Here is a 23348-nt window from a genome sequence, read left to right on the forward strand (position 1 = left end):
CCGAAAGCCGCAGTCCAATTCGTGCCTTAAACTAATGAGTAAGGAAAATTACGGGCCTTGGTGACGCTTGGCTCTGCCTACGATACACAACGGGTGCGGCATTGCCGTGCTCGGTAGGTTCTATTTTTGTAGAGGCACAGGTCGTCCTCGAGCTTGTCCTGCCTACTTTGCAGGATGCTCGAGAGTGTTGCGATCTACCTCATAATTGGATGCAAGCAGTCGTCAGGGATTGATTGATTCCTGAGAAGGATCTTAACTATCCTCGTTCTAGATACCTACAGCTCCGTATATTCATAAACTAATATAACACGTATTTTTTATAACACGTAAGATACGAAGACATTATTAATTAAAATAAGGGATATTATAAATACGCGATAGAAGGTTATTCCCGTTCGTTAAATCGTAACTAAATATGAAATAAAATCGTGTTTATCTTCAAGTCACGTCGACTAAAGACAAAAAGAAGACTGTATAATGTTTTTGCATTGTACGAGATTTTACTCTAACCTCGCTAATCCGCTAAACGTTACTTATGAAGCTCGTCTAAATGCCAGCTCCATTTAAAAAGAAGCCCTTTCAGCACCTATTTATCTAAAGCAAACTAGCTCGTGATGAAGGTGTAATAAAAACCTCCATGTCTTAGACCTTTTTCCATCCCGAGATTAAGCCCGAGGGAACTCCACGACCAGAGCGCCACCAGTTTAATGATGCAGGGTGCAAAAAACGCTTTAGCAAAACAAAAAAAAATCAACATTTACTCCATCTGTTCGCACACCAATCGCGATCGTGATTAGACACACGTAAGGGTTGAAACGGTTCGCTACAAAAATCAAGACATCTCGGTAAAGGCTACTTCAATTGCCGCTCCTCCACTACCGAGAGTGGCCGACTCAATTGAACCTGTAGGAAAGCAACAAAAAAAAAACGCAAACCTCCCTGTGCAAATGGCAATCAGCGGCAATCATCAAAACCACTTCGATCTTGGAATTGCCTTCATCTGCCCGATGAAACCATGTCATTACAAACATCAAAAAGGGCCCCAACACCATCTTGCTAATGTCGTTAACCAGCTGAGGACTTTGTTCCATTCTATCCCTTATTTGTAGCCAGGTGTTGTGTTTACACATGAATGTACGTTTCTCCGTCTTACCAACAGTTAATAATGAGAAGAAGAGAAAAAAACCGATCTTCGCAAACTCTGTCGAACACTTCAAGCGTTGAAGTTAGAGACAAACTCTCCACTTCAATTGACACCAAACACTTACACCTTCAGAGTGGGAGTACAAGATGCGATGATGCAGCGGTTTTTGTTTTCTACTTCTTCTTTGCCACCCGCCGAGATACTTTGCACTCCCGGGAGGTGGCAAAAAAAAACATCCCCCAATTTTTCTGGACCAAAGTGCTTATTGGTTCATGATCAGTTACATGATCATGACTCGCGAGAACGCTAATCAAATCAGCATCAAATCAACATATGAGCAGCTCCATAATGCTCCACGCCCTTCCTCCGTACTGTCCAGACGATCAATGATCAGAAAAATTAAATTAACGCTTCTGGCTTCCCACTTTCGGTTCGGTTCGCTTGTGTATGATGAACAGCAGCAGAGAAAGATGAACCACATCTATTCTGAGTCTGGTGGATGTTATTCCGCGAAACGTAAGCTTACGCATCAGCAAGTATCGCACCCGAGGTACAAAGATGAACGAATTCTTGCCCGAGCCGGATATTTTGGTAATTTTACTGTTGTATCCCTTCCTCTTGGTTCCTTCTTGTCCTCTACGTGCCTCACTTATTGACTTAGCCGACATACGCTAACAGCAGCAGTAGAAGTACGCATACCCGTAGACCGATCGATTGACCTTCAGCAAAGTCCGCAAACTCTTGCTTGGCCGCAAGCAAACAGTCAACTATTCACGAGTCCTTCACAGTATGCAGGATTTTACTAGCTCTTTTTTTCTTTATTAATTTCGAAACAACCCCAGACGAAGATCTCACCATCAAATCCGGCGGTTCTGTTTCAATTTCAGCCATATCTAATTGAGTACTCCATTTCGGTCGATAGCGAATGTTTTTTTTTCCGAGGGAGATCTCGTGCACAAATTACGTCTAATGACGATTGATCATTATTGCTTGTTGTTTCTCTCTTGGGGGGAGGTTTTTGTTTGGTGGCTTCCTCAAAAGCTCCCGCCTATCGTTTTGCTTCAACCAACCAAGCAACAAAGTTCGTCCAGTGGTGAATGGATGGTTTTTGTACGATGAACATTATGGGCAAATATTTAATCAACCAGCGAAGTTGTTTTGCTTTCAATCGCTCAATTCATCCTCATCGCACACAGGCATCTAAAACTGTCCACTGTGTTTGGCGTTTTGGTGCACGTTTAGGTCCCGTTTTATTGACACATCCATATCAGATTCTCACTGCTGTCGTGCATTTTGACGAAAGCGTTGCAAATCAATCGATGAAACCCACATCTGGATTTTGACCCATCATTGTTTGCACGGTGTGTTAGCGATGTGTGTTGTGTGCTTGGGTGAGATGTACAATTTGCTATATTTTACAATGATGCCCAAATCAAACAGATTTCAGTAGAGATTTTGCATTTACAATTCAGCGTTCCGACTATCAAGGTTTTGTTTGAATTGTAGAATTTACTTCAGAACAAAATATCGAAAAGTGATTTTATCTCAACTTCACTACTAAGTTTAACTTAACGCATTCTAGAAAATGATTAGAACAAAGAAAAGTAAATCAAAAATTGATTTAAAAAATCGATAGAAACACAGAAGTAACTACACAAAACAAAGGATGCAATTTGCCATAATTTTTGAAAAATGTTTCTTAGAAAAAAGTCACAGACACCGAACGATCATGAAAAATTTGCTTCTTATCTATAAATTTAAAATAAACCATCCCAGCTGTGTGTGATATTTCTTCACCCTGCTTATTAACAACCCATTCACACCACCAAATGGAATGCAACAAGCTTAAAAAAGAAAACAAAAATTGCATTACCAACTAAGAAACTGCATCGCAAATAACTGCAGACACCAAATCGTAAACAAACCATTTAAACATACACGACGAGAGGGAAATTCTTAAGCAATAGCATCCTTCTTCTCCTTCTACCCGCCCCATCTGATGGTGTGACTCTTAACCTAAAACTGCAAAACCGGTGATTGGGACGCAAAATCAACTCTTCTCCCCCTCCAATCACACATGACCCCACCTTGCCACCCTGCTTTCGTGTAGGGAGAAGAAAAGTAAAAAACCGGTCAAAAGCCTTCGGACCCGGGCCTGTTTAGATCGTAGAAAATGACGCACTCCAAATGCCGATTGGCCAGGTCCAACGCCGATCACCACCGGCACGGTACCGATCATACTCGCTTACATAATGGTTGCCACCGATCAACACGACCATTGCACGTGAGTGCATTTGCCATTGCACCGAAAGATTGAGGTTTTGCAGACGGTTTTGCCACATTTTTTTTTCTCACTCACCTCTACCCTTGTGAAGGATACGTGGAACATTGTGGGGAAGGGGCTCACGGTGTACAGTCACGCACGCAAGGGTGCAACAACTGAAGGGACCGCTTAACTTGACACCGTTCAAGGCGAAAGATAGTTGCCCTATAGATTGACCCATATGGTGTCGTTAGCGATGGTGATGGTGTTGGGTTCTTCTACAGGCGTACAGAAATTCCAACCATAGGGCCATCCTTCAGAACTGCCGTGAGAGCTACCGAATGCAATCGGCAAAGTGGAAACATTATATCTGGTAAGGATGGTAGAAAATTGCCAAGCGAAACACCCACCGAAGGTGCAGTTCTTGTACGGTATCGATCGCAGCTCGTCGGTAATTTGATCAGTCACCGCAATGACCGGCCACTGCTGTAAATAAGCCCTGATGGATATAACACACCCGAGTAAAGCAAGCCTTTACACACAGGTTGTGAGTGTTGTAAGCACGCGACTGAGCGTTTCTGAGCGTTTTGTGAAGCCAAAACAGCTGATCGATCGTTCGTACAAGTACGAATTTGCTGACCAAATTTGCTGCTGTTCACCCATTCTGCAGCAGAATAATCTGATCTTTCCCACGAGGTGATCGGTTTAAATGATGTCATAAATTAACAACACCAATAAGCCAGCTCATAATCTCTAATTCCTTTTTCTTCCCGTACCACACTCAAAGTGTGGCAAAAATTTTCTATATAGGCCAAGGGAGCAGGATTTCACCTTTTCTCCCTTTTGCTGCACGGCCCATGATCTCGCACTTATTCCAGCGGGTCGAAAGATCAGCAGCTTCAACCGTGTGATCACATCCCGCCGAGCATTTGTTCTTGTTTGATTTGTTTCTTGTCCATTCCTTTGCCTCCATGGGCGACCTGTTTTAGCACAACATGTCAGGAGAAAAAAAAGCTCCGTAAAGAGTAGCGCTTGATTATATAACCGAAATATCCATGGCAGGTCGTTATGCTGCCATATCCATTTTTCAATACCTGTTTTAGCCCATACTAGAAGGTTTACACGGGTTGGTGGTAGGTCGTGATAGGACACCAGCTCACTCAAATACTGCGTACCCGAAACCGTCCCGAATCGTACATCGATCTTACACTCTTGAGTGCTCGAAGTCTCCAAGGAAGTCACTCAGTTACTGTTACCTTGCTGATGTAATTATTATTCAATTAAATTGTACATCTTAAAGCCTATCAGTGCCGATGTCCTGACCTAGCCTAGACGGGCGTGATATTAAAAAGGGAAGGCGCGAACTATAACGAGTTTATGCAAGCAAATTGTACCTGAAACGGGAACTTATTGGAGCTTCGGTCAATCGGAGAGAAACCCGTTGGCAAACACGTGGCCCTTACAAGGCCATCACACTCACGCCAGACCCGAGTTTTAGAACCCCGTCGGGGGAGATTGGTGTTGACATGATTATAGGTTTAAGGGCGGTGGGATTACAATCGATTAGCCAGCAACTCCCTTCCTCGGAGGTCAACCGTGTTGCCGTAAGGGGTTTTCAGAAAAATGAGAATCAAACCTAACGGAGACAGTGTTGCTATCATTCGCAAACAGTGGAATGTGGGTGAAATTACATCGCGGTGTATCAAATCTCAATTAATTGTTCCTTCGGATACTTCCGCGTGTGGGGACCGAAGTCGAAGGACGACACGATATACCCTATTCGTACCTATTCATTATCACACGCTGAACCTTCAAGGTAGATAACGGTCTGGGCGGTGATATAATGTATGCAAAAGGGCGTTTTTTTTGCATAAACCACACTAGAAAGGGAAACCATACTTTGGCATGGGGTCATGTATTAGGCATTCCTCGTTAATTGTTTGTCCGCGGGGGCTAAAACTTAAACGCATTCAGGGAAGCTAAGCGAAAAATTAATAAAAAATGGAAATGTATTTCTTAGTAATAAAAAATATAATTCTAAACTATGCTATCAATCAAAATCGAATATAAATTATTAAAATAATTAATCATTATTACTTCCTGCATTTTGAAACCTTCTAACCCTTGGCAGCAATATTTTCAGCAAGCTATTAAATCACTTTTCCATCATCATTATCATCATCATCATGAGCATAGTGACCAACAGTGGGCAACATTGTCCTTAAAGTGTCTGTGGTTTGTTGGTTTGAGATTAAAGCCAACCCCTTCCTTCGATGAAATCTCAACCCACTTGAATTGGTGGTCCCCTTTTATTGTCGTGAGAAAACCCAACTTCACCACAAACATGCTTCACACACAGAGAAATAGCATCGCATAAGTGTATTAAAGGACAAAACACTGTTCAGTATGGCAGTGCACTGCAGTCACATTCTCCATCCTGTGGTTGTTTGTCGATACAGAAAGGTCGTACTGAATGAATGCAGGTCTTGGTTGTAACCCCTCCCTGATGAGACCTATTCAGATTGACCGATATTGCCACAAGGTTTATGGATTTGTTGAGATGAGGATTTTCACCTCAGAGAATTTAATGGATTGATGAAAAAGGGAAAAGTTTCCTCTTCTACTGAGTAATTGTTTTTGTACTTAAAACATTCATTTAACATTTAACATCAACTATAAATTTAAACAATCCAACCATAAAAAGCAAGCTAATTAATTAAACATTACAATTCTTCTCGTTCCAGATCGCGTAGCGGTAATTATATTTGGAATTGTCACCCTTATTGCCGGTGTTATACTATCGTCCGTGCCTTGGCTAAACATTTTCATCATGAAGGTAAGTCGTAATGCTTCGCAGAAATGTATTAACGAATAATAAACCCATTTATTTTTTTTTTAATTCCTGTCCCTCCCTTATAGAATCTGAGACTGTGGAACGGCACGATAAGCTTCCACTACTGGCAGCGTCCGGGTGTGACTAGGCTAACTAAGGTGTACATATTTAATGTTACTAATCCGGAGGGATTCCTTACCGGTGAAAAGCCAAAACTAGTTGAAGTAGGACCATTCGTGTATAGGTAAGTGTTGAACATTCTCGACCTGTTCCCGATAGTGGGATGTACAGAAACAGACAATATATTACACGCTTGCCGGCCCATTCGTTCTATTTATATCCGATCTTGATCCGGGATGCAGCTAACATATTCCAGGAATAGTCGAGATTTACACAATCGTACGATCATTGTTGACGGTTTCTCATTAACGATCACGTTTGCGTTTTCCGGTACGGTATTTGATTCCATTCTTCCCAGAACATATAGAAAAGGAGAGAAAGAGAGTGAAACAATCGTAACGCCACGTATGAATTGAGGAGGTCATTTCTGGTTTTCCCCCAGATTGCACATTCCCTTGGGGATGAAAATTGCACTTCATTAAAATTAATACACATATCTTACTGTACACCACACGATCGAACTCTTTCTAAATGGGTAGAATAGGAAAAAAAATGAGGAAAATTCCCCTACTCCGGCCAGATGTAAAGATTTAATCAATCTCGTAAGGAATCTAGGTGCGGGGAGTAAATTTTTTCGCACGTGTATCGTTTTACCTTTGCGTGATAAAACTCACACGCACCTGATTAGACGAGGATTGTGTAACTTATTATGTAAAAATATAAACAAACACTTGACTTGTAACACGTACTACTCGCGCGGTTCGATCACCAAAATAGATCGTTCTCGGTGCCTAATTGCACTGTGGCACGGTTTACGTCTCTAGCCGGAGAGGCCCTTGGTACACTCGGTGTGCGTTCTACGTACGTTCGCGCCCGAGTTCAATGGTCAATGTGTCCGTCGGCCACGTTCAAGTACGACAAGTTTTCGCCTCAAACACACTGTTCCGCACCCGTACGGAAGATCCACCCGACAACCAAGAGGTACCTCGCAATGGCTCGATGGATTAGTTTATTAGACAAGTAATTGCATCAACCTAAACGTAGCCCAACGGACGAGCGTCGAGGGCGAGGGTGACAGGAGGTACTTAAACCAAGACCGAACAGGCAGCACTACCACACGGCAATCAAGATCGCACAGCAACACGCTGGCGGCTACTTCCATTGACCGATCCAACGCAAGATCATGGCCGTCCGGTCTTGTGTACATCGACATCCGTTCATCAGTGCCACGCTTGCACGAAAGCTCCTTCGTCTACTAATTTGATGTCTATTTATGTTCGTTTCTCGACACAGGGAGGATATGGAGAAAGTGAACATCAAGTTTCACGATAACTACACCGTGACGTACCAGCACAAGAAGATTCTACAGTTCGTGCCTGAGCTTAGTGTAGATAAGAACCTTCGCATTACGACACCAAATATTCCACTGCTGGTAAGTGTGTGACGTCCGCTGACATTAACAAACCAAATTAAACGTTTTTTTTTATTTTCCTTCCTTGTCCTAGACCATCTCTACCCAAAGCAAGTACCTCAGCTTCGTGGTCGCAAAGACCATATCTGTATTACTAACGGCAACCAAATACAAACCGTTCATTTCACTGACGGCCGACGAGCTGGTATTTGGTTACGACGATACGCTCGTCAGTTTGGCCCATCGATTCTATCCCCGTAATCGACGACCCATGGAAAAGATGGGCCTACTAAATGGGGTAAGTCTGTTCGGAGTTGCATATTTTCCGGCTGTTTCTTAGCTTTTCTTCCTGGATGTGATGTGTTCGGAAATATTGCGAATGATCTCTTCATCTTCACACTATCTTAAAAAAAAAGAAGTCCAACATAAGACCATGAAACCATCATCATTAGCGAGGTTGTGTGTGCGCTCCACTGTTTACGATCGTAACCACTAGCAATCATCATCATTATTCGTAGCAAACTGATTCAAATGCTTCCATCATCTCCGAGCAAATTCCACATCAAAACCCATCATCCGTATCCAACGGTGTAGAGACGTGCAGACCAAGTGACATAAGGAAGTCGCTTAGAAACGAGAATCTAACACGAATTGGTCCGGATTGCTTTATTCTTTGTTTCCATTTGCATGTTTTCTCTCTTTGTGTGTTTCGATTCATTACAGGTAGATTTTTCCAACAATGATCATCATCATCATCATCATCATACTCAGCACTCCTCTTCATGCTCTTCATTGATCAATCATCCCAAAGTCTAGCCGCACTGCATCTTCATCCATTGAGTCCTTTTTTCTTTAGAACTTCTTTCTTTCTTTCTTTCATTTACTTATTTATTAATCATCTGGTTTCCTTTCTGAATACATTTCCAATCTTTACATACTTTCAAAAAATCTTTGTTCCTCAAACAACCATCAATAGACGGAAGGCACTCGTCTATGCCACTCAGAACCTTGACTTTTTCAACGCTCACAAACGGCCTAGAACTTCCGGCCGTTCCGAGATCCAAGCGTTTCTTGATTTTTTTTTCTTGGCTCGTTAAGCTGCAGATAATTTTCCTAACCACAAACAACCCCCTTGGGGTGTAACGGCGTTAATCAAACGCAACTCGATCAAGCTAGACAGGTTTCAGTTTTTCCGCATTTCTCAGTGCGGAATCCATTGTTAGTGTTGGAATTATTTGCACGATGCTGAGAAGTTTTTCCACCTGCCGAAACTGAATCGAATCGATCACACGGTGGTGAATTAAGGGATTAAAAACTTATGATCATAGCTTTCATTCTTTTCTTTCCCTGTTATTTTTTATTTTCGCATAACTCATGCTGATGTGTGAAAATGGAATGTTTCAACATTTAATCATTTGATTTAAATCAACCATTTTCCCACTATGCAACACGTCCATATGTGAACATTTCTTTTGTATGCGCTCTAGAATGTGCTAAGTTTGTTCCACAGCAAAAAAATATTTAAAAAATGGCTTCTAAATTAATTTCATCGAATGTATTAAGCGTATTTAAGCGATTCGTATCGTAGTTGTATCGTGCAAATACAACAACGAATCATTTGTGTCGACTAATAATCGACCCTTTGTACATCACACGATCGGGCTTTAATCGCATGGTGCGATGAGAAAACTCAGATACGATATGCATCGCGGGTCCGATACGCATCGAACATACGGTGCCACCCCCGGTCGAAGGCGGGGGTTCGTCGTCTACGTGCGCGTGCACTCACCGGAGATCATGACCCTGACCAACACTGGATGCAGGAAGACTACCCATCAATTATCGATTACAGCATGCACGCCGTTTAAACGGTTCGCCAAACGAAAAAGGAGGAGAGAGAAAAAAACTACTCCTGATGTTAGTAAGACACACCGCCTTTACGAACATTCCGATCATCGTTCGCCTTGTCGCCCAACTTTCTGGGTGGATGAATTTCTTCTTTCAAGCAATAGCCATATTGTCACTACTAAGTAGCATGGCTAACAATAATCGGCGAATGATTTCTTACCCCACGACCGTTATATAGTGGCATTGAACCTTTTTTCCCTGCCTGTCAGAGACATTGAATCTGGTGAGCTTCCTTGCGGCTGTTCCGGATCGATGGGTTAGGGTCGTGTGGTTCTTTAGTACAGCTTAACTCTCCGGACGCTTGTATACTTGATGAAGCATTAGAGAGATGAGAGAAAAAAATGCATTAGCGTTCCACAATGCCATCGGTGTCTTTTAAAGGTGGAAGGCAGTTCTCTAACTGCCAACCATTTGACAGTTTTATTACGCTCCTTCAACATTGATAGCCAGAAAAAAACGTCTAATGGAATGGTTAAGAATAATTACCATCGTAATCAAATACAATATTTATGATAAGCACTAAAACACACCTTTAATTGAAATATCTCTTTGTTTGCGTAAGTATTAATCACATCTTCAAGCTTGTAAAGAATACCACACCATTGTAAACAAATTATTAAATTAAACTCTTAATGCGCTACGATTAACTTCATTAATGCAAAGTCCCAAACTTCGCTCAGCAGCTTGCAAGCCCCAAAATGGTAGTGGCCCAGTGTAACCGTAAATTACACCGAATCGCATCATCAAAAGTAAATTAGTCGATAAGCAACATTGCTGGCAAAGAACAAGGAGCGTAACGCATGAAAGCGAAAACCCAATTTTCCCACATCGAAGGTTGTACGGGACAGCCTTATTAATTCGTTCCAGATTGCTTTCATCCTTACCCAACTCCCTCCGTCACCCTTCGGGTGGCACACACAGCCCTACAGGGGAAAAACGCGATTCGAAGATCCGATGAAGCATATCAAAAGCAGCAGCATCCATGTCTACTGCCTGGGAGCCTTTTCGCGTGGCTTCGAACTTTTCCATCTTTGAAGTTGGTACGCTCGGAAGGGGGATGGGGTGGGAGAGGGGTTGGGGTAGGGGGGGGGGGGGGGGTGAGTGGACGACTTCATTGTATGTAAACAAATGATTATTATAAGCAGGCAGGTAACTCGCCTTGCCGTCTCTCCCATTCCGATCCTTTCTCCCCTGTGTCGACAGTGGTCCGTCCGACTAATATGCTGATGAAGGGCGATAAAATAACTTACACTGAAAGCCATCCAAACCCCCTCCCCTCACCCCTATCAGGGGAGTTACTGAATCATCGCTAACAGGGCACAACACGCCGGGTGCCATTTTAACTGTCCACTGGAAGAATTGTATCACGATGCGCTTTTGTTTTTATTGTGCATTATCTTGCTGTCATCATCGCATGGAATAATCTCAGAACCTGACGAAATGTGGAGTACGTCAAAGCGAAGGGAAGGCAATTCCTTTGTGCTCGATATGAACAGGAAGTGATTTACAGCCTCCCTCGCCCGGTCAGCACATCGGTGTAATTTATTGGAAATTCAGACGCACGAATGTAAATGATACAATCGAGTTAAAAGTTGTCCAGCACGAACGGTGGGTGCGAAATTTAAATAGAATAGGGAGAGCGATAGGGACAGCGTCACGTACTGTGATGGTCAGTTGGAGTTCTCAACAATGTCTACAACTCGGGTTAAGCTATTACACTGATTAGAACGCTACCGTTGTTGTATTTTTACTACCTTATCCAATGCTCATGCTATTGATTACACCCAACCACACGATCATATTTCATCGATCTCGAACACGTGGGAAACAAAACCAACATTCAAACGCAAAAAAGCATTCGTTTTTACTGCAACCAAGTTTTTTTTCTTCTAGTGTGTTTGTTCCTCTGTTAAGGGAATAAAACGCGAAACGGAGAGAACCTTCTACCGCAAATCGATCGCTATCGAACGTTTGAAACTCGGTGTCAGCTGTTTACTACTGGTGGATCGATCACGTTTACATTAAGCTATCGGATGGCACAAAACTTTCCATCTACTCGTCTACTTAGCGGGCGGAGAGAAGGAGACAAGGAATGGGGAAAAGGGAACGAGGAAGAAACATCATTTTCCGCACGCATCTAATCAAGCGTTTGCATTGATAACGACCATTGATATCTGCGATCTTCAAATAACGGTAGCATGAAATCACGAGAACGGATGCACCCGCATTGCATAATGCTCGCTTTTTTTTCTTACTAATTTAAATCAACGAGTCACACGACGTTATGAAATAGTACGGAAACGGGCTTTCCCGTATAAATTATTTATTCGCCGTTGTTGGTTAGAAAACGCGTGTTTGAAAAGGAATTTTCCGCTCAATTGCCAATACCAGATCGTGCGGATGATGACGCTGATGATGGGATGGGCTAGTAGGAAGTGATATTATTTAACCAGAAAGATCGCTACTTTGTTGACCATCGTAATTGTCGTTGCGATTTAGGTGGTGTTTGAGCGTAATTTTTTAAATAAATAAACTGAATTTTTTTAGCTAGTTTTACCACTAGAGTTATCCTTCTTTTTGCATCTTTTCATGTTTTATTTATTTTTTAAATTTAACATCAATCATCTAGCGCTTCTTCTACTTTCTAACATTGTATTTATTTTATCTAAAATAGTTTTGCAATTCATACACCTACTTTTTGATTTCTGGTTTCTTTTCTGGGATTTCACGAAAAAGTCTTTCTTATAGCTATTTTTTTTTGTACATTTTTTTCCTCTTCAATCGTTATCTTGTACAGTTGACGGCATTTAACATTATCATTTTCATATCATTTAATTCATACTTTTCATTTTTAATTCATTCATTCATTTTAATTACATTTAATTTTGATTGTTCATTATTTATTTTTTTATGTTTCATTATTTTTCTATTTTCTTCTCATTTTATCCAATTACTGCTAAACATCTTGTGATGTTTTCATCAACTCTATTATTTCTTTTCATTTTCCTTTTCTCAATCATATTTTCTTGTATTGCCATGTTGCTTCACTTACCTACTCAACACAAAACCCACTTGCTGACAAATCCAAACAATCCGTCCCCTTTTTCTACTTCTCGTTTCTGATTTTCTTATTGTGTCTACCAATCAATCGTCGTCCCACCAAAAAAATATACATCAACCTGTATAATCTGTGCAGAGAAATGGAACACTAACGGAGTACGCAACGATGCACACGGGACATACGGGTATGGAGAAGTTTGGATACTTCGACAAGTTGAACGGGTTGGACTATCTGCCGCACTGGGATGGTGAACCGTGCCGCAGCATAAAGGCGTCGGAGGGAAGCTTCTTTCCGCCGCGTGACATTACGCAGAAGGATGTGGTGTACATCTACGATAAGGATCTCTGCCGTACGCTACCACTGGTTTATCGGGAACCGGTCGAAAAGGATGGTAAGTAGTGTGGGAGCGTGAAGTAGTGGGAAGGAATGTGTGGTTTGTACGATACGGTGTACTGTCTATATGCAGGAATTGGTGCCGATCTTTACACACTCGCCGAGGATGCTTATGGACCACCGAACGAGAATAACACCTGTTTCGATCATTCCGCGTACAAGAAATATTACGGACTGCAGAACATTAGTCCATGCCAGTATGGTACGTAGGATTGTCGTTGGACGAATCTCTTCCACTATCCCATATCCACTCGATTCTATACCATCAATTCTATCACCATCTTCCAGGTGCCCCAGTTTACATCTCGAACCCACACTTCTTCCAATCTGATCCACAACTTCTGGACGCGGTTGAAGGTCTACAGCCCAATGCCGAGCAGCACGAAACGTACTTCAAAATACAACCCGTAAGTTTACTCAGCTCATTATTACCGATCTCACAGGTGTCACTAAGTGTAAACCGTTTCACACTCCCTCATTCTTGCACACAGAAACTGGGCGTCCCGCTCGAGGGTCAGGTACGGGTGCAACTCAATCTTCTAGTCGAGAAAGCTCCGAACGTGATGGCAACCAAAGACTTTCGGGATTTCGTATTTCCCATCATGTGGCTCGAGGAGGTAAGCTGGCGAAACCTTTTCTGAGCGCCTAAAGTTATGTGATTTGCAGTACAACATTGTCTTATTTATTCGTTTCACTTATGTTTTTCCCTTTTTATTAGGGTGTCAGTGAACTAACACCTCCCATTCGCCGGTGGATCTATCTGGCGACAGTGTTCGCTCCCACGGCTCTGCCCATCCTATCGTACGGTATGATCCTTACCGGTGCCTTCGCAATGATCTACGTCTTTGTTCGGGCGTATAAAAACTTCGTCTTTACGGATGATCCTACGACCGAACTGCTCGAGATGGGTCGTCGATCACTTCGAAGAGGTAGCCATCTGATCAGTAACGGGCAGCATCGGATACTGCACCGAGATAGCTACATCTTGCTAAAGGCTAACGGTGAAACCGTCACCGCACAAAACGTGTCCGGCCCCGAACAGGAGCCCGGCACAGCAACGGAAAGCAATAGCAGCAGCAGCAGCAGCAGCAGTAACAATAACAATCATCTGCTTCATAATCACAACCTGCTGCATAGTCATCATCATCATCTGTACATTCAACCGAAGGACCAAAGTCTACTATCTGAGGAAGATTCACCTGCCTAGTAAGACGATCGCGTCAGGACAATTCATTCCCTCCGTTACTTTCACACACTTAACACACACATTTGACACACGTTTTCCTATAAGATATGAGTTACATTTTCCTTGAAACGATCGGTAAAAACTATCCCCCTCTCTCTTTCTCTCCTCCACTCCATCCTTCCACCTTCCCGCGTTACTTGATCGTTTCAAATGGTGATAGAGACTGCTGATAATTTTTAATTAGTTTCCTTCCATGTGACCACCCATCGACTATGTTCCCGCTTGACGTTTAGTATACGCCCCCCCTCTTTACCCCTTTTTGTTAAGTTAAGTTGTCCAATGTAGATTTAGTATTTTTTTAGAAAAAAAAAATGTCGTAACGGTCGGCGTGAAACGATCTACCGTTTTGCGCACTGCCATCGAAACCAATTTCAACGCGTGATGCGTCCTCCGTCCACATTACTCTTAAGATACGAACCAAACTGGAAAAGGGCACTGTAGCAAAATTGGTTGGTGTGTGTTTGTGTGTGTAAAAATATGAAAAAATTCAGTCAAATGTAATTGATTTCTATCTTTCCATTAGGACTAAGAAAATTGTAACCCAAAATAAGACTTGTTAACAAAAGTATTGCCTTAAAAACAACAACACACACGCACACACACACAAATACATAACGAACTGCTCAAACCCAAGGTTAGGAAAAGTGTTTGTGTGGAAGAAAATTGCTCAATCGATAGGTCGAAAGTAATACAGATGCAAGTCGTAAAACATTCGTTTACAGTTCCAGTATCATATTTGTGGTACTACTTTTTTTTAAACGGGACAATGTTGAACATTTAGGAACAAATTGATAAGAAATGTTATTATAAAATGCTGAGCTGATTTTGGCAAAAAAAAAACAAATTCCACTATCCTGCATGGCGTGGGAATAATGAAACTCTTTTTAGATTGTAAGTAGTGTTAAGTTTAGTAAACAAAAAAAATAATAAAACAACATAAGGTAGCTATGAATTTGTATCGAACGCATGTGTACCACTGATTGTAAATAGGCGTGTAATTGTTTTATTCATATGTAAATAAAGAGTTTTTCGATTTTTTGTCTAACTTTTTGCTGTTACTAGTTGCTTTTTTATTAAAAATTTCCTTTGAAGTAGAAAGAAATTGTTTAAGAAAATCAGTGTTTCTTTCCCTCCATTCTTACCCCGTCACTACATGCTTAGCAATTGTCGCGTTTGCGTACATTGCAAACATTGCATTGCCACAAGAAATTGTAACAAGATAAATAGGTGAACGAAGATGTTTTTGCCTACCGCGTCACCGGTGAAAAATACAATCGGGATCGAATATTAGAAGTCGGATAGCACCAATAAGAAGCAGCTTCGAGTAGCATAAAGATAAAAACCTTTGTATCCGGGTAATCCAACTCGTCCGACTTTTTTCTCATTTCATGACCATCACCGTACCATCAATACTCAAGTAATTATAACTACGATTCCGACATATCTAGCTTCCGAAACGCGACAATTTCTAAGCGTTTAGTGACGGGGTTACATTGTAATTAGTGTTGGGTCAAGTAGCTCTTTTGCAAGAGCGGAGCGCACCGCTCTCGCTCTCTAAAGTGTGCGGTGCGCTTGAGGTAGCACCACAAGGAGCGCTGCACACAGGAGCGATTGTGCGATGCGCTCCCAGGAGCGAATTTTCGCACCACAAGGAGCGCTGCACGCAGGAGCGATTCCTGCGAAACAGCTACCTGTTTTTCCCGTGAGCTGTGCGGGAGTGCGCACAAGTCTTTCGCTCTTGACCCACAAGCTATAGCCTTAGGAATTTTTCCAATTTGTTTCAATTTTTTTTTTTTTATTGTGTTTCTTATTTAAAGCATTATTTGAGTGAAAAGTAACTTATTGCTAAATTGCTCAAAAATGTGGAAAATTTTACATTTTCTCAAACAAGGTATGGAACTTGGTTTCTCGAATAACTTCCGACACAGACATCTGAGAGCATAGCCGTCCAAGAAGAAAATTTAGCCATTGGTGCCATCTATCGACCACAGGTTAAAGATTGGCGATACGTTGGATACCGACCGAGTTATAGGCAAAAGTTGGTGCAAAAATGAGGAAAATTTTACATTTTCTCAAACAGGGTATGGAACTTGGTTTCTCGAATAACTTCCGACACAGACATCTCAGAGCATGGCCGTCCAAGAAGAAAATGTAGCCATTGGTGCCATCTATCGACCACAAGTTAAAGATTGGCGATACGTTGGATATCGACCGAGTTATAGGCAAAAGTTGGTGCAAAAATGAGCCTTGGTAAATTTTTATTTTTTTGAATTTTTCGATTTTTTTATTATTTTTCACTCTTTTTTTAATTTAAAGCATTACTTGAGTGAAAAGAAACACATTGCAACCAATTGGCATTAAAATAAATCAATTTAAATTTTTTTGCAAAATTTCCCAAAAAAAACGTAAGGGGTAAGCCTTATGAAATTTTCGAGTTGAAAAATTTTTGTAAATTTTTTTCTGATTTTTTATTTTTTATTTAACTTAAAGCATTATTTGTGGGAAAAGAAAATTATTGCAACAAACTCGCATTAAAATACTTCAATTTTTAAAATTTTGCTAAATTGGTCAAAAATGTGGAAAATTTTACATTTTCTCAAACAGGGTATGGAACTTGGTTTCTCGAATAACTTCCGACACAGACATCTCAGAGCATGGCCGTCCAAGAAGAAAATGTAGCCATTGGTGCCATCTATCGACCACAGGTTAAAGATTGGCGATACGTTGGATACCGACCGAGTTATAGGCAAAACTTGGTGCAAAAATGAGGAAAATTTTACATTTTCTCAAACAGGGTATGGAACTTGGTTTCTCGAATAACTTCCGACACAGACATCTGAGAGCATGGCCGTCCAAGAAGAAAATGTAGCCATTGGTGCCATCTATCGACCACAAGTTAAAAATTGGCGATACGTTGGATATCGACCGAGTTATAGGCAAAACTTGGTGCAAAAATGAGGAAAATTTTACATTTTCTCAAACAGGGTATGGAACTTGGATTCTCGAATAACTTCCGACACAGACATCTCAGAGCATGGCCGTCCAAGAAGAAAATTTAGCCATTGGTGCCATCTATCGACCACAAGTTAAAGATTGGCGAAACGTTGCATAAGGCAAAACTTGGTGCAAAAATGAGGAAAATTTTACATTTTCTCAAACGGGGTATGGAACTTGGTTCCTCGAATAACTTCTGGCACAGACATCTGAGGCCATGGCCGTCCAAGAAGAAAATGTAGCCGAGAAAATACCGACCGAGTTATAGCCAAAGTTGGTGCAAAAATGAGGAAAATTTTATATTTCCTCAAACAGGGTATGGAACTTGGTTCCTCGAATAACTTCTGGCACAGACATCTGAGGGCATGGCCGTCCAAGAAGAAAATGTAGCCATTGGTGCCATCAATCGACCACAAGTTAAAGATTGGTAATCCGTTGGATACCGATCGAGTTATAGGCAAAAGTTGGTGCAAAAATGAGCCTTGGTAAATTTTCATTTTTTTGAATTTTTCGATTTTTTTATAATTTTTCACTCTTTTTTTAATTTAAAGCATTACTTGAGTGAAAAGAAACACATTGCAACCAATTGGCATTAAAATAAATCAATTTAATTTTTTTTGCAAAATTTCCCAAAAAAAACGTAAGGGGTAAGCCTTATGAAATTTTCGAGTTGAAAAATTTTTGTAAATTTTTTTCTGATTTTTTATTTTTTATTTAACTTAAAGCATTATTTGTGGGAAAAGAAAATTATTGCAACAAACTCGCATTAAAATACTTCAATTTTTAAAATTTTGCTAAATTGGTCAAAAATGTGGAAAATTTTACATTTTCTCAAACAGGGTATGGAACTTGGTTTCTCGAATAACTTCCGACACAGACATCTCAGAGCATGGCCGTCCAAGAAGAAAATGTAGCCATTGGTGCCATCTATCGACCACAAGTTAAAAATTGGCGATACGTTGGATATCGACCGAGTTATAGGCAAAACTTGGTGCAAAAATGAGCATTGGTAAATTTTTATTTTTTTGAATTTTTCGATTTTTTTATAATTTTTCACTCTTTTTTTAATTTAAAGCATTACTTGAGTGAAAAGAAACACATTGCAACCAATTGGCATTAAAATAAATCAATTTAAATTTTTTTGCAAAATTTCCCAAAAAAAACGTAAGGGGTAAGCCTTATGAAATTTTCGAGTTGAAAAATTTTTGTAAATTTTTTTCTGATTTTTTATTTTTTATTTAACTTAAAGCATTATTTGAGTGAAAAGAAACTTATTGCAACAAACGCGCATTAAAATACTTCAATTTTTAAAATTTTGCTAAATTGGTCAAAAATGTGGAAAATTTTACATTTTCTCAAACAGGGTATGGAACTTGGTTTCTCGAATAACTTCTGGCACAGACATCTAAGGGCATGGCCGTCCAAGAAGAAAATGTAGCCATTGGTGCCATCTATCGACCACAAGTTAAAAATTGGCGATACGTTGGATACCGACCGAGTTAGAGGCAAAACTTGGTGCAAAAATGAGGAAAATTTTACATTTTCTCAAACAGGGTATGGAACTTGGATTCTCGAATAACTTCCGACACAGACATCTCAGAGCATGGCCGTCCAAGAAGAAAATGTAGCCATTGGTGCCATCTATCGACCACAAGTTAAAGATTGGTAATCCGTTGGATACCGATCGAGTTATAGGCAAAAGTTGGTGCAAAAATGAGCCTTGGTAAATTTTCATTTTTTTGAATTTTTCGATTTTTTTATAATTTTTCACTCTTTTTTTAATTTAAAGCATTACTTGAGTGAAAAGAAACACATTGCAACCAATTGGCATTAAAATAAATCAATTTAATTTTTTTTGCAAAATTTCCCAAAAAAAACGTAAGGGGTAAGCCTTATGAAATTTTCGAGTTGAAAAATTTTTGTAAATTTTTTTCTGATTTTTTATTTTTTATTTAACTTAAAGCATTATTTGTGGGAAAAGAAAATTATTGCAACAAACTCGCATTAAAATACTTCAATTTTTAAAATTTTGCTAAATTGGTCAAAAATGTGGAAAATTTTACATTTTCTCAAACAGGGTATGGAACTTGGTTTCTCGAATAACTTCCGACACAGACATCTCAGAGCATGGCCGTCCAAGAAGAAAATGTAGCCATTGGTGCCATCTATCGACCACAAGTTAAAAATTGGCGATACGTTGGATATCGACCGAGTTATAGGCAAAACTTGGTGCAAAAATGAGCATTGGTAAATTTTTATTTTTTTGAATTTTTCGATTTTTTTATAATTTTTCACTCTTTTTTTAATTTAAAGCATTACTTGAGTGAAAAGAAACACATTGCAACCAATTGGCATTAAAATAAATCAATTTAAATTTTTTTGCAAAATTTCCCAAAAAACACGTAAGGGGTAAGCCTTATGAAATTTTCGAGTTGAAAAATTTTTGTAAATTTTTTTCTGATTTTTTATTTTTTATTTAACTTAAAGCATTATTTGAGTGAAAAGAAACTTATTGCAACAAACGCGCATTAAAATACTTCAATTTTTAAAATTTTGCTAAATTGGTCAAAAATGTGGAAAATTTTACATTTTCTCAAACAGGGTATGGAACTTGGTTTCTCGAATAACTTCTGGCACAGACATCTAAGGGCATGGCCGTCCAAGAAGAAAATGTAGCCATTGGTGCCATCTATCGACCACAAGTTAAAAATTGGCGATACGTTGGATACCGACCGAGTTAGAGGCAAAACTTGGTGCAAAAATGAGGAAAATTTTACATTTTCTCAAACAGGGTATGGAACTTGGATTCTCGAATAACTTCCGACACAGACATCTCAGAGCATGGCCGTCCAAGAAGAAAATGTAGCCATTGGTGCCATCTATCGACCACAAGTTAAAGATTGGTAATCCGTTGGATACCGATCGAGTTATAGGCAAAAGTTGGTGCAAAAATGAGCCTTGGTAAATTTTCATTTTTTTGAATTTTTCGATTTTTTTATAATTTTTCACTCTTTTTTTAATTTAAAGCATTACTTGAGTGAAAAGAAACACATTGCAACCAATTGGCATTAAAATAAATCAATTTAAATTTTTTTGCAAAATTTCCCAAAAAAAACGTAAGGGGTAAGCCTTATGAAATTTTCGAGTTGAAAAATTTTTGTAAATTTTTTTCTGATTTTTTATTTTTTATTTAACTTAAAGCATTATTTGAGTGAAAAGAAACTTATTGCAACAAACTCGCATTAAAATACTTCAATTTTTAAAATTTTGCTAAATTGGTCAAAAATGTGGAAAATTTTACATTTTCTCAAACAGGGTATGGAACTTGGTTTCTCGAATAACTTCCGACACAGACATCTGAGAGCATGGCCGTCCAAGAAGAAAATTTAGCCATTGGTGCCATCTATCGACCACAAGTTAAAGATTGGCGATACGTTGGATATCGACCGAGTTATAGGCAAAACTTGGTGCAAAAATGAGGAAAATTTTACATTTTCTCAAACAGGGTATGGAACTTGGTTTCTCGAATAACTTCTGGCACAGACATCTAAGGGCATGGCCGTCCAAGAAGAAAATGTAGCCATTGGTGCCATCTATCGACCACAGGTTAAAGATTGGCGATACGTTGGATACTGACCGAGTTATAGGCAAAAGTTGGTGCAAAAATGAGGAAAATTTTACATTTTCTCAAACAGGGTATGGAACTTGGTTTCTCGAATAACTTCCGACACAGACATCTCAGAGCATGGCCGTCCAAGAAGAAAATGTAGCCATTGGTGCCATCTATCGACCACAAGTTAAAAATTGGCGATACGTTAGATACCGACCGAGTTATAGGCAAAACTTGGTGCAAAAATGAGCATTGGTAAATTTTTATTTTTTTGAATTTTTCGATTTTTTTATAATTTTTCACTCTTTTTTTAATTAAAAGCATTACTTGAGTGAAAAGAAACACATTGCAACCAATTGGCATTAAAATAAATCAATTTAAATTTTTTTGCAAAATTTCCCAAAAAAAACGTAAGGGGTAAGCCTTATGAAATTTTCGAGTTGAAAAATTTTTGTAAATTTTTTTTTGATTTTTTATTTTTTATTTAACTTAAAGCATTATTTGAGTGAAAAGAAACTTATTGCAACAAACTCGCATTAAAATACTTCAACTTTTAAAATTTTGCTAAATTGCTTAAAAATGTGGAAAATTTTACATTTTCTCAAACAGGGTATGGAACTTGGTTCCTCGAATAACTTCCGACACAGACATCTGAGAGCATGGCCGTCCAAGAAGAAAATGTAGCCATTGGTGCCATCTATCGACCACAAGTTAAAGATTGGCGATACGTTGGATATCGACCGAGTTATAGGCAAAACTTGGTGCAAAATTGAGGAAAATTTTACATTTTCTCAAACAGGGTATGGAACTTGGTTTCTCGAATAACTTCTGGCACAGACATCTAAGGGCATGGCCGTCCAAAAAGAAAATGTAGCCATTGGTGCCATCTATCGACCACAGGTTAAAGATTGGCGATACGTTGGATACTGACCGAGTTATAGGCAAAAGTTGGTGCAAAAATGAGGAAAATTTTACATTTTCTCAAACAGGGTATGGAACTTGGTTTCTCGAATAACTTCCGACACAGACATCTCAGAGCATGGCCGTCCAAGAAGAAAATGTAGCCATTGGTGCCATCTATCGACCACAGGTTAAAGATTGGCGATACGTTAGATACCGACCGAGTTATAGGCAAAACTTGGTGCAAAAATGAGCATTGGTAAATTTTTATTTTTTTGAATTTTTCGATTTTTTTATAATTTTTCACTCTTTTTTTAATTAAAAGCATTACTTGAGTGAAAAGAAACACATTGCAACCAATTGGCATTAAAATAAATCAATTTAAATTTTTTTGCAAAATTTCCCAAAAAAAACGTAAGGGGTAAGCCTTATGAAATTTTCGAGTTGAAAAATTTTTGTAAATTTTTTTCTGATTTTTTATTTTTTATTTAACTTAAAGCATTATTTGAGTGAAAAGAAACTTATTGCAACAAACTCGCATTAAAATACTTCAATTTTTAAAATTTTGCTAAATTGGTCAAAAATGAGGAAAATTTTACATTTTCTCAAACAGGGTATGGAACTTGGTTTCTCGAATAACTTCCGACACAGACATCTCAGAGCATGGCCGTCCAAGAAGAAAATGTAGCCATTGGTGCCATCTATCGACCACAAGTTAAAGATTGGCGATACGTTAGATACCGACCGAGTTATAGGCAAAACTTGGTGCAAAAATGAGCATTGGTAAATTTTTATTTTTTTGAATTTTTCGATTTTTTTATAATTTTTCACTCTTTTTTTAATTTAAAGCATTACTTGAGTGAAAAGAAACACATTGCAACCAATTGGCATTAAAATAAATCAATTTAAATTTTTTTGCAAAATTTCCCAAAAAAAACGTAAGGGGTAAGCCTTATGAAATTTTCGAGTTGAAAAATTTTTGTAAATTTTTTTCTGATTTTTTATTTTTTATTTAACTTAAAGCATTATTTGAGTGAAAAGAAACTTATTGCAACAAACTCGCATTAAAATACTTCAATTTTTAAAATTTTGCTAAATTGGTCAAAAATGTGGAAAATTTTACATTTTCTCAAACAGGGTATGGAACTTGGTTTCTCGAATAACTTCCGACACAGACATCTCAGAGCATGGCCGTCCAAGAAGAAAATGTAGCCATTGGTGCCATCTATCGACCACAGGTTAAAGATTGGCGATACGTTGGATATCGACCGAGTTATAGGCAAAAGTTGGTGCAAAAATGAGGAAAATTTTACATTTTCTCAAACAGGGTATGGAACTTGGTTTCTCGAATAACTTCCGACACAGACATCTCAGAGCATGGCCGTCCAAGAAGAAAATGTAGCCATTGGTGCCATCTATCGACCACAGGTTAAAGATTGGCGATACGTTAGATACCGACCGAGTT

General features: G+C 39.3%; 1 protein-coding gene and 1 non-coding gene across 2 annotated transcripts in view; both read left to right on the plus strand.

The window, feature by feature from the left end:
* LOC125772239 (lysosome membrane protein 2) overlaps window positions 1-15424 on the plus strand; it is a 37432-nt gene extending 22008 nt beyond the window's left edge. Inside the window, exons 3-11 of the mRNA XM_049443714.1 lie at window positions 6152-6243; window positions 6327-6484; window positions 7654-7792; window positions 7866-8069; window positions 12876-13131; window positions 13207-13335; window positions 13422-13540; window positions 13625-13750; window positions 13852-15424. Of these exons, the coding sequence (XP_049299671.1) occupies window positions 6152-6243; window positions 6327-6484; window positions 7654-7792; window positions 7866-8069; window positions 12876-13131; window positions 13207-13335; window positions 13422-13540; window positions 13625-13750; window positions 13852-14340 (1712 nt within the window). The 3' untranslated portion in view covers window positions 14341-15424. The remainder of the gene's footprint in view (window positions 1-6151; window positions 6244-6326; window positions 6485-7653; window positions 7793-7865; window positions 8070-12875; window positions 13132-13206; window positions 13336-13421; window positions 13541-13624; window positions 13751-13851) is intronic.
* Window positions 22-201, plus strand: LOC125772504 (U12 minor spliceosomal RNA). The gene has a single exon (XR_007419533.1). It is a non-coding gene; the product is annotated as a U12 minor spliceosomal RNA (small nuclear RNA).
* Window positions 15425-23348: the final 7924 nt, after the last annotated feature.

Source organism: Anopheles funestus, chromosome 3RL (genome assembly GCF_943734845.2).
Source record: "Anopheles funestus chromosome 3RL, idAnoFuneDA-416_04, whole genome shotgun sequence".
Classification (NCBI taxonomy): Eukaryota; Metazoa; Arthropoda; class Insecta; order Diptera; family Culicidae; genus Anopheles; species Anopheles funestus.